The sequence below is a fragment of the Thalia democratica genome, chromosome 6 (genome assembly GCF_965202585.1).
Source record: "Thalia democratica chromosome 6, ktThaDemo2.hap1.1, whole genome shotgun sequence".
In the NCBI taxonomy this organism is placed as follows: Eukaryota; Metazoa; Chordata; class Thaliacea; order Salpida; family Salpidae; genus Thalia; species Thalia democratica.
This window is the reverse complement of record NC_139170.1, coordinates 36295487-36307202: the sequence shown is the minus strand read 5'-3', so window position 1 is coordinate 36307202 and position 11716 is coordinate 36295487. Positions and strand designations below refer to the sequence as shown.

Genomic DNA, 11716 nt, shown 5'->3' with positions numbered 1-11716 from the left:
TTTTTGAAAATCTCAATACATTTTGAATTTGTTTGTTAAGCTTAAGCTTACTCAGGTCAGTTCATTTCTAGATTTTGAAAACGCTTTAGAATTTAGCTTAAATACTTAGTTATTTATAATTAACTTTTTTGAAGAACTTGTTATTAATTGATTATGAAAAGTTTACTCTTAAGGATTTAATAAAGTCATAATATAGGACACATAATTAAGGTCACTTAGGGAAGTTATTGGTCATTTACAACATTTTTTTTCATTCAAAGAGGATACCTCTGTTACTGCCATGTTTCTATAGTTAGTTTTTATGTTTTATATTTGCTGCGTTTTTATATTCATATAGTTTTATCATGTGTACCAAACCTGTAGTTTACATTATATAGTTTTAATACAACATCTGGGAAAAATACAAAATAATAAAACATAGTCAGGGTTGCCACAAGGACAAGAAAAACAAAAAATGACAGAAATTAAGGAAAAATGAGGTTTTTTGAAAAAAGTCAGGAAAAATCAGTAAATTTGACATAAAAAAAAGTTAGATTTTGTCAGTTTAGATTTAAAAAAATCCTTATTTTCCAAAGCCTTTAAATGGTAAAAATTTAATTTTAAACCATTCAAAGTCAGAAAAAATTCCAACATTTTCCTGGTTATTTACAAAATTATTTATTTTCCAATGCCTTCCCATCCTCTGGTATAAATTAATAAAATATCCCTAATAAACTGCAAAATCTTCGATTCATGTTGAACAAGTTTCCTACTCGAACAAGCAGTTTTTGTAAGCTTTTTAGTATTTATGATCTGTAGCAAGGACACTTCCATAGTGAAACTGTGATATATACACAAGAGTTTATTTAGCATACTTTTAGAATCAAAGTGTTTTTTGTTTAAGTAAATAATTGAGTTCTTTATAATTAAGCAGTTAGTATAGCATTTTATGTAACAAATTGATGTTTATACTTTACCTAATAATAATTTTTTCAAAGTTATTTAAATTTGTAAAATAAGTTACAAGAGAGGTATATGCCACGGCTAAGCTTACTTATTTGTATTTTTGTTGAATAACTTCAGTTTTTATAACTAATAATAGTAGATTAATTGGTTACACATTTTATACTAAATAATAAGATGAAATATTTTATACAACGGATATATAGTTTACTTTTTAATGTATTTTTTACAGTTGCTTAAGTGTAATCTTTTCTAATTCATTTTTAGTTTAAGGATTTTATACAAAATGGTTGGGGTACTATTTTATTAAACTAGTTGAACAATTTATATAAGTAATACATGTTTTAGATAAATATTTTTTATTATTAGATATTATTACCTTCTATTAAGTGTCTTCACAGCAGATGTTACCGAGTTGTTAGGGATGCTGTGGTTGATGGTCTTATCTTAGTGAAGATGCATTTCTTTAGTTATGTAGCATCTCTCATGCAACTTCTTTTGATATTGTACCAGAGTACCCAGCCTATTGTTGCCTTAATGCATGAGGAAATTTAGTGCTTGTTAATTAAGTTGCTGTGTATCTTTGTAAAAGACGGATAGTTTCAAACCTCAGCCTTTCCCAGTTATTCAAGATTGAATTAAATGATCAAGCTTCCCTAAAACCTGCCCTTGTTCTTGGTTGTGTTGCAACCAATTTGCTTGCAAATTTGAGGAAAAAAGACCTAGTTTAGTAATAGGTCTTAAATTTCAATAAAGAATGTAGAGTATTTGTAATAAAAGCGGTTGAAAATCTCCCGAGCAGAATGGCTATTGGAACTACATTTGTAAAAAAATATGTCATGCTGTTGTCCGCATAGCCTTAAAAAAATAGGAGTTAAAATTGTTTTTAAGCATTTTGCCAATATTGTGCACTCATTGACAAAGCAAAAAATGTGCTTCAACACTGAAGGTGATGCTAGCATTGATCAATTTAGAACTTTGAAAAATTGTCAAATGAATGCATTTGAGTTCAAGAGCTTCAAGCAAAGTCAATATCGTTTAGACCAGTTTTATTTAGAAACATTGGAAGCTCCTACCAAATCTTCTCTCAGTAAGTTGTTGCAATCATTGTTTGTGTTGCATATTGGCCAGGCTGGGGGTTTAGTATAAATAAAGCTGTGCTTGAAGATATAATGAAAAAGGAAAGTATTACATCCAGAAAAAGAGTTAAAGATTACATTTATGCTTATAAACTAGAACCATATTAAGTCAATGTCTCCAAAGGTATGCAGATGTTGCCAAGATCCAAGTATGTTAAATTTTTTGAGTGTTACGTTTTGGTGTTACAGTAATATTATATTATTTTGGTAAGCATACTTTTAATACAGATTTTTTTTTATTCATGTATAAAGCTTTTTTAAAAGAACAAAGGCAGGAAGAAATGGAGGATGAGGAGGAATCAGAGGCAACAAAATTGGAGGTAAAAATAAATGAGTGTTTTAACCTGTATTGAAATTAGATTGTAAGCTTTATATAGTTTCAATTGTTAGATTACTTATTTTAGAATAACTTTAAATTAAGAGTTTGATTTTGAAAAGTCAGGAAAATTTTAGTAAAAAGTCAGGAAATTTTTCTTAGCTTGATCTGTGGCAACCATGCATAGTAAACTGCAGGTTTGGTGCACAAGATAGAACTAAATGAATAAAAGAATTTAGATATCAAGCTAACTATTGAAAGGTGACTTCAAGACTGATGTTTCCATAATATTTATCTATATTCTTTTTTATTAACTAAACAATTACAAAATAAGAGAAACCCAACGAAATCTAATTAACACAATATGTATCAAAATTTAGCATACAATCAGAATCATTCTAAATATGTAGATAAATTATAAAAAGCTGCATAACAGTTCTTCAAATTATCTTTTTAAGTTTTTAAGAAACTATACCCAAACTTGTTACCAAAATAGAAAGATAGTCTTGATCTTGGTTTTAGTTACAAAAGTTAGTTTCTTTTAAAACTTTGTGTTGTGTGAATAAACATATAACTAACAACATAAATTTATTTTGGTCAATATCATATTCTGTAAAAGTATTCTGCATTAACTTACAGAGTTGCGATTTCAACAAACCATTTTACTTTAATAGTTTTTCAAAGAGAGGGTTTATTAGGGTCAAGGCATGCACATGGCCAACATGTCTGAATCTTTTTTCAAATCAAAAAATTGGTGTCAGGCAGCAGCTAGCAGAAAAACTCCAGTAGATATAAAATATCAAATAAGTGAATAAATCAAACTATATTGCGCATCATTTCAAGTGGGTTTGTATCATAAAAGTAGCTCTATTTTTTAAATTTTAATAACTCCATGACAGTTTTTATTTAAAAGAACTTAAATATATCCTCCAACTTAGATTATTTTCTAAAACTACACTTACATATTTTATACTATCCACTTTGCTCAATAAGAATACTATTAAAGGCATTGAGGTTCAAACATTAAAAAAAAATAAATTTACGCTGGCTTTTATATTATCATTGCAAGTTTATTGTCGATATGATGGACCAAGGCTATAACAAAACCTAGACCACTTAAACTGAAAAACAAAGAGATGAGGAATACAAATAACACAAAAACTACATTTTGTTTAAAACCAAAAAAAAATCTTAATTTAAGGTTCATAGGTTAATATAAAAAGAAAACAATTTAACACAAAAACTTATACTTAGTAACTTATTTTTGCTTTGATGCTCCTCAATAAAAGAAATTTCATCATTGACATTTTCAATGATCTGTTAGATCAACAATATTAGAAAGAGTTACATAATTTTCTATTTAATATGGACTTCAAGCTTCTCACCAATAGAAAACCTTATCTGAAAGTTTCAGAAAAACATACTGGGATTCTGAAGTCAATCATTTCTGTAATTTCATTGCCAAATTCAGCAGCGTAGTGAACCAACTACTTCTTAGTGAACCACTCAAGTCAGTTAGAACGCAAGAGTATATCAAAATAAAACAACAGCAATAAAAATCTCAATACTTATTTTTTGTCTTTAACAAACATCAACCCAATATACAAATTATGAATGTCAGAATTTGGTTCTCCACCGTCATTTAACTTTGTTTCTTTCTTCAGTTATTTCAGGGGTTGGCAGCCTTTTGTAACTCGTGGGCCAATTTTTCCAGAAAAAATTGCTCTCAGGCCGTACTGTTTACAGAAAAGTTTTTGAGGGCCGCAATTATTTTAAAATAACCATAGTAATTAGTAGAAAATAATTATTCTAAACCAAAGTCTTTCAAAATAAGCAGTAAAATAGAATTAGTTAAGAGTAACTACTAAATTAAGAGCCTAGTTAAGTTTTTATAGCAAAGCCTTATTTTATGCTTTTAAAAAAGTGTATTCAGCTTAAAAGTACTTTGCAGGCTGCAGACTTTGCAATTTTGCAATTTGATCTTATTTTATAAAGTTTTTACCAAGCTACGAGATTCTTTTTACAGATTTCAAAAATTCAAAATATGTTTTGTGAAATAGGTGGTCAAAGTCGGAAGCAAAAATAGGTTCCTTATGGGAAGCGCAGTTCTGAAAAATTAGTTCCAAACTCACAGATGAATTTTTAACAACACGATAGAGGCTTCTAACCTGTACAAGCTCCTGCAGGTATCATCAGCCACCTGCCTGTCCTGGAAGTTCTGCTTCAGGTACTTTTCTAGAAAGCAGTACCCTGAAAGTCTTTATTCTCTGACGAGTTCAACTGGGGAAGCTGAGCTGAGGAAGAAAACAGCAGCAGCAAGATATTCAAGCTGCAAAATTCTGTGAGGAGGATGAACGCAGCATGTTTGGACCTGTGACATCCTTGTTTGCCATTCACGGTCACTCCAACATACTCTCCAAGGTTTTCAAGTACTTACTGGTATTTTAAATATTTGATTGTTTTAGGTTTTTTGGTTGTATAACGTTTTAGTGTACAGTTCTTTGTTTCTGTATTTAACGTTTACAAAATATTAATGTGGTTCCAAAATATTTTTTTGCTAGTTTTTATTATTGTCTTATTTTCAATGAAACTTAAACTAAAAACTTCCAAATTAAACTTGTTAGTTATTATGTAAAATTTGAATTGAAAAGTGAAAAACAATTGCATTAAAAGCTTGTGAAAATAATAGTTTTTTAATCTTATATTAAGGACTTATTCAATTTTTTTATTTTTACCGTTTGTAAATTTTTTAAGTTTGTAGTATTGTATTTAAATATGTATTATTTTTACAGATTGTTCATGTAAAAAACAAATACCAGTCTGTTAATAAATAAACATTTATAAACATTCTTGTTATCATAACAATAAACCATTCAAACAAGTACTTTTTAAATCAAACACTTTCGAAAATAGAACGCTGTCAGTCAAAAATTTATTACATTCAAAAAATACTGCATCTATTTTAAATTTTCATTTTTTGGTAGTTGCTACATGCATGCTATAAAAGTGATCATTATTGCAAAAAGAAACCTTACACAAGTGTTATCATTTTGAATTGTTATTGTGTAAAAATGATCTTTAAGGCAAATGTGACCCTTTGAGCATTTATTCAACTACCCACACATTATACAAAGCATTTGTTTTGTCAAATAGTGTGCTTTGGTTGCTGTAAGCAGTAGCACAGTGGACTGGCAAACAGTTATTTACAATTTTGGTGAATTGAGAATTAAACCAAGAATACATTGTTAAATAAAACTGAGGATCTGATTTTAAAGTTGGTTTTGTTTCTTTTCAGCTTCAATTATTTCATAAGTTATCTAGAAATAAAAAACTTGATGTTTGCTGGACTCATTTAAACATTTGATTTGGATATGTATAGGCTTCATTAACAAGAATTAAAAAAAAATGCCAAAAAAGTTTTCACTCAAAAAATCACAAACTTTTTGATTTTACAACTTAAACAATAATAAAATCACTTATGCATGTCCTAGGCTTATAATTTATATCTCAAATGAAAGCTTGTACATAAAAACTACATCTAAAGACATTTCAACTGCTTTTGATCTATAATGACGTCATAATCGCACAAAGTATGCAAATTTTGTCTGTAAAATGGTACTTTTTTCCAATACAAAAAGCAAGTTCTTCTGTTGTTTCTACTTTTATTTTTTTTAAGTCAAATGTATGGAGTCAGTCAACAAAACAGAATTGATTGAAATAAACATAAAGGAGTTAACGTAAACAGTATATTGTTCTGCTAAACCTAGAGTTATTTTTACATCAAGTTTTGTTTTGAGTCCTAAAGGTAAATACCTCATATCTAACAAACATAAAAGTTGTGTGGTCTACACGTTTAAATGCTGTTGCTTAATCAGTTATATTGGTCAAACCTCTAGGCACCTTGAAACCAGAATTAAAGAGCACATTTCAAAGTGTGTAAGAAAACATATCATCAATCAGCCAAAGAAAATTAGTATAGCAACTCCAAATGCAATTAATAGATTTTCAAAATCAGAACATTTAGTTAAAATACAAATTGTGAAAAAAGTTATAGTAAAACGAAATTTTAAATATCAAGAAGTTGTAAAAATATTTTTGACCTGGTCAAAATTGAAGCCATATAGATTCATTTAAATCAGGGTTTCCCAAAGTGGGCCACGAGCAGCAAAGGGGTAAGTAAGGTTAAGTTTGAAACTTACACTAGATATTCTCGAGTTGCAGATTAAGAGCAAAAAAAAAAAAAAAGGTGTTTTTTATGGTAGTTTAGAGATTCAAACTAGATATTTTCGAGTTGCAGATGAAGAGCAAAAAAAAAAGTCTTAGGTGTTATTTTATGGCAGTTTTTGACTAATCTTGTTGAAGGGGGCCATTTGAAAAAAGTTTAGGAAACCCTGATTTAAATAAAATAAAGTTATGTAAGCAGATAGATTTTGATTATTCATCATCCTTTTTTGTTAGTTAGTGCTCTTATGTTATATTTGTTTATGTTTATTTTTAATTTTTATTACTTTTTGGTTTTTGTTTTTCTGCTTGATTAACTAATTTCTATTGCAATTATAAGGCTATATAAGTTTGAAATTTTCTTTATTTTGTAACAATTGTTTCAAACTGATGAAAATTCGTTAGAATATATTTGTGTTTAGTAAGACACCTTCTTTGTATTTATTAAAAACTAATAATAATAAAACAAGATAAAAATTTATGAAAGTTTGAACAAGGGTAAGGGGTAACAGTTGTTAAAAAAAAGGTAATAATAATAAATAATCAACAAAGGATAAAGGTTAGGGGTAACAGTGATAGTAAAAGAAAAGAAAAAAAAGGAGTAAATTAATAAAAATAAAATAAAAAAGTATAAAATATGCAAAGTGTCTCCGTATAAAAGCGTCCCTTGGTGCATTTGTGACACCTACCCAATTTAGGTATTTTATTGTAATTTTTGCTAGTCAATTTTAGTTAAAATTTATGAAGGATTCTAATAGTTTTTGAACAGTAAAACAGCAAAAACTCGTCGCAGTTAAGCATACATAACTTTTGAAGTACTTAAAGAAAAAGAGAAACAAAACAGTTTTTTAAACAACTTTTCTCCAACTGTTTATAACACAGGCTGCCATAAAACCTGGAAAACATAGATTTTGAAAATTTTTAATAATCTGGAACTTACATTTTCTACATGTAAAATTATTACATTTTGATTTGATACAAAAGATCTATCATATACATTAAATAGTTTTTTATTTAGAATTTTATAAGTTATAAAATACAAAAAAAGTTGCATTATGTAGAATAATTGCACTGTAGCTCATTTTATTAACATAAGCACAAATATCTAATATAAACATATACAATGATAAAATGAGCTTCAGTTCATTAAGTCTACACATTACAGCATCTTCTCAATATTTCTATGTTAATGAAGGCAGTTTTTTACCATAAACTTAGTTTTATTCAGGGTTGCCACTTTACCTGGAATCCTGGAAAAACCTGGAATTTGACATTTTAGCCAAAAAAAAAAGGAACTTAAGAAATTTTGAAAAATACCTGGAAAAACCTGGAATTTTGATCAAAAAACCTGGAAAAACTGGAATTTTTAAGAATTTTAGCATGTTCAGTAGTAAAATTTTGGTTTGACTCAAAAAATTTATCATATAGATAAAAAATTTTTGTCATCACCAAATTTTTTTTTTAATTAAAAAATACATTTTAAGTAGCTGTACAGTATCTTTTCAATCTTTTTATACTATTTAATACAGTTTTTTACCTTAAATTTAACTTTACACTAAAAACAGACCCAAAAATGTGTACTTTTGAAAACCTGGAAAATTTTTTGAAAAAACGAGTGGCAACTCTGTTTATTACTTAATAAGAGCAAATTATTTTATTTACCAAAACCTGGAAATAAATAATAAAACACTTAACAACCCTGATAACACCTTTTTTATTTTCTAGTCACAAAATTATTTTTTATAGTCAATTGCCTCTTGACCCCTTTTCAGCCCACTGTGAGTAGTTCCTAAAATAAGGAACAATTACTGGTATCAATATCTGTTTTTTTATTTAATTTTTTTGTATTATTATTTGTGTAAACTAAAAATATTGCTTAATTGACTTAATAAAGAGCATTTTGTAAATAATTTAAAAAGGTCAGATTTATTCTCACCAAAACTGGTCACTAATAAAGTAGTTTTTTGGCACATTTGTTATCGTATAATTATTTTTAAGAAAATATATCTTAACTTCTGTCATTATACTTATTTACTAGTATTATATTTACAACAACAATACTACCCACTGTGCAAATCATTGATTCACAAAAGTTTAAAAGTAGGCAGTCACTCCATATTTATTTTGCTCACATGTGATGAATATCGCCCCCTTTTGGGAAGCCCTGCTAGAAACATAGTTTAGAGAAATAATTATGGGAAAAAGTTATAACACAATTTTTAACAAAAATCTAAATTCTCTGGTATAAAAGCTTTTAAACAGAATAACAATGGTTTTATACATAGTCTATAAGTTTATTTATGGTTTTTATTAAACATGTTTTGAAAAACAATTACTTCCTTATATCACTATGACAAAAAAAAGTTTAAATCTAAATTTTTCAATCACTTTTTTGTCGAGCAAATATTTTTGTAGACTTTTCAAAACTTTGCTCATATTCAACACAATCGCATTTAAGTTGAAATTTTTCAAATTGTGGTCAGTTTTGAATTATGTCTGTATAAAAAAAAAGATAAAGTACAACTAAAAAGTTACATCATGTTTTCCCCAGGTACAAGAAATTGGTCTGGGTTAAGGACTGGTCAACAGACAACAGTGGCAGCAACAGCTGAAGTAGATATCATTTCACTCTCACACGCTCAAGTCTTTTATTGGATGAACAACAGGCTGATGTATTTGTTGGAAAAAATAGAAATGAAGGTAAGTTTTTTTGCGAGATGTTGTAGTAGTACGTAATGCAGAATTTTCCAAACTCACTTTCTTAGACGCCCCTTTGGTGGAAATTTAGAAAGTACAGATATCTCATTTTATAGCCTCATTCTATAGGTATCGCTTCTGTTATGGTTGATTACACATTTACTTTTTCGCGCCCTTCCAATCAACGCTACCTGATTCCAAAAATTTTCCTGATAGTTTTACTTATTTAAGTTTGTTTTGTAACTAGTTTATCTAAAAGTATCTTATAGTTGGACTGGAACGAGGATAAGACGTGGCCAGGATGTCGAAGAGGTGCACACTAGATGTCATGTGCCAGACTGCAATGGGAGTGAAGATAAATCCTCAGAATGATGAGGATCATCTTTACGATCGCGTTCTTGATGGGTATTTTTTAATGTTTGATCAGTGTTGTGAATTGTGTTGATATTTATATTTACTTAACAAATGAAAATTCAACATATTTTTTTTCGCATAAATAAAATGCTTTTTTTTTTGAGTCCAATTTTGCTATATTTTACCATCTGTAAAGGCCATCTATAGCAGTGGTCTTCAACCTTTTCAAAAACTGTGCACAGTAAATTACTGAAAAATTAAATTTCTACTAACCAATAAAAAGTATAGATTATTTAAAATATCACTTATTTTTGTGTTTAGAGTGTTGCATTATATAATTCGCGTGTTAAAAACATTGAATTTATGTTATAAGTAGATGTTTTTTCAGAATTACAAGACTAACCTCATCCAATTTTTTTTGTCGCTTATTTTTTTTATAAACCACAATATTTTGTGTGCACACCGTGAGGACTATGATCTACAGCACAACCTAAAATTTATACTGAAAAAACAACTTTTATTACAGAGAGGCTGAGACAAACTCTGCAACCAACCGATTGCCAGGTTCGACTTCATATTCAAATAATGAACTCTGCACCACGCCAAACAGAAGTAATTTCTCAAATGCGATTTCAGTCATCAAGAAAATAATGAAAGCTGAACTGATGTTCTTCGACGTTTTATTGAAACTACAAAGCTGTCCACGAAGGAGGTGCAAGATGATGTTCATGCCGCGACACCAATCTCACTCAGCTGGACACGAAATCGATGACGTCACAGGCAGCAATTTTGACTGTGACGTCACTGTGGAGGCGGTGCTGAGGCTGCTAGAGGAAAACTGTGTCGTTGAGGGAAGTTTCTCCCGAAGGACACCGACTTCACTGCGTTAATTCACTGCGCTCACAGGTATGATGAATTTGAAACAACTATATAATTGTTTTTTCGTGTTGCCAAAAAAACCTGGAATTTGAGAAATTATGAAAAAAACCTGGAATTTTGAACATATTTTACATGTTGAATAATTACTTTGGCAACCCTAGTTTTCATACTTTTTTGTTTTATTTCAACTTTAAGCACATTAGAAATTTGACAATTTAATTTTTGTGGGTCTTTACAATAAGTGTTCTCTAATTAAATTTAGTGTGCTGAATAAACTTAGAAAAGTAAAAAAAAAATAGTTTATGATAAACTTACTTTATTACACAGGCACCCTGCAATTTGAACGGGACCTGACGATTTCTTTTTAGAAAGGTTTTCGGCGGAGGTAATGCGAGGAGCAGCGCCATGCAGGAGAACGTGTCAGAATTTCCAAGATTTCGGTGGTTTCCCACTCCCGAGAGGAGGAGGTAAAGGACAGATTGGACGTCACCATCACTAGAAATTACGTCACGTTTCCAGGAAAAAAAAATTGGTGTTTGATTGCAATCAGTAGAAGGGTATAAAAAATAAGGTTGAGTTTTTATAAGTTAGACAAGTTTCTGTTACAAATGCTTGCATAAGCTACAAATTTTTTCAATGTTTTGTATAAACCTTTGACTCCATTTTCTATATGTAAACTTTCAGAAGTTTTTTGATTATTTAATGTTGTTTACGAACTTCTATAACTAAACTTAAGAACATTATTTTTACTTTTTTTAATTTTTTGAAGTTTTTAATTTCATGCGTTTATGAGTTGAGAACTTGCAAAGTTAAATTTTTAAAGTTGATAAACTTAAAACCTGTTTGTAAATACATCAGTGATCTATTAAAATATTCTGAAATTATCCAATTAATCTTAACTGTGCTCACACTAGCTTGAACTTTTTAATTGTTTTACTTTTTTATTAATTATTCAAGTTAAAAATAAAAATTTATTTTCATCATGTGTTAACAATCGTTCTCATATTTTTGTCTAAAACTAAAATACACCAAAATTAAAAAAAAAACCTGGTTTGTGTTGTGTTTGTTTTCATATTGCATTTTTAAAATGCACAAAAGCACACAAGTTAAAACAAAACTGTTCTTTATATTTTTGTTGTTTTGCATGTGATATATCAGCTGCTTGTTT

General features: G+C 28.9%; 1 protein-coding gene across 2 annotated transcripts; it reads left to right on the top strand.

The window, feature by feature from the left end:
- The first annotated feature begins 213 nt into the window (after nucleotides 1-213).
- Nucleotides 214-11256, top strand: LOC145838554 (uncharacterized). Of its 2 annotated transcripts, XM_082946168.1 has the most exons (6): nucleotides 214-291; nucleotides 4458-4818; nucleotides 9170-9318; nucleotides 9585-9720; nucleotides 10196-10575; nucleotides 10876-11256. In XM_082946168.1, exons 4-5 carry the CDS (start codon nucleotides 9617-9619, stop codon nucleotides 10557-10559), a joined length of 468 nt encoding a protein of 155 aa, XP_082802294.1. In that variant the 5' UTR covers nucleotides 214-291; nucleotides 4458-4818; nucleotides 9170-9318; nucleotides 9585-9616; the 3' UTR covers nucleotides 10560-10575; nucleotides 10876-11256. The 2 variants fall into 2 exon arrangements, with proteins under 2 accessions (XP_082802294.1, XP_082802295.1); XM_082946169.1 differs by lacking the exons at nucleotides 214-291; nucleotides 4458-4818 and having other exon boundaries at nucleotides 8953-9318.
- The last annotated feature ends 460 nt before the right edge of the window (nucleotides 11257-11716 follow it).

Excerpts from the sequence above, each read along its gene's own strand:
- LOC145838554 (XM_082946168.1), top strand. The coding sequence starts at position 9,617 with ATGTCGAAGAGGTGCACACTAGATGTCATGTGCCAGACTGCAATGGGA. Across the intron at positions 9,721-10,195 it reads TACGATCGCGTTCTTGATGG|AGAGGCTGAGACAAACTCTG; the intron begins GTATTTTTTAAT and ends CTTTTATTACAG.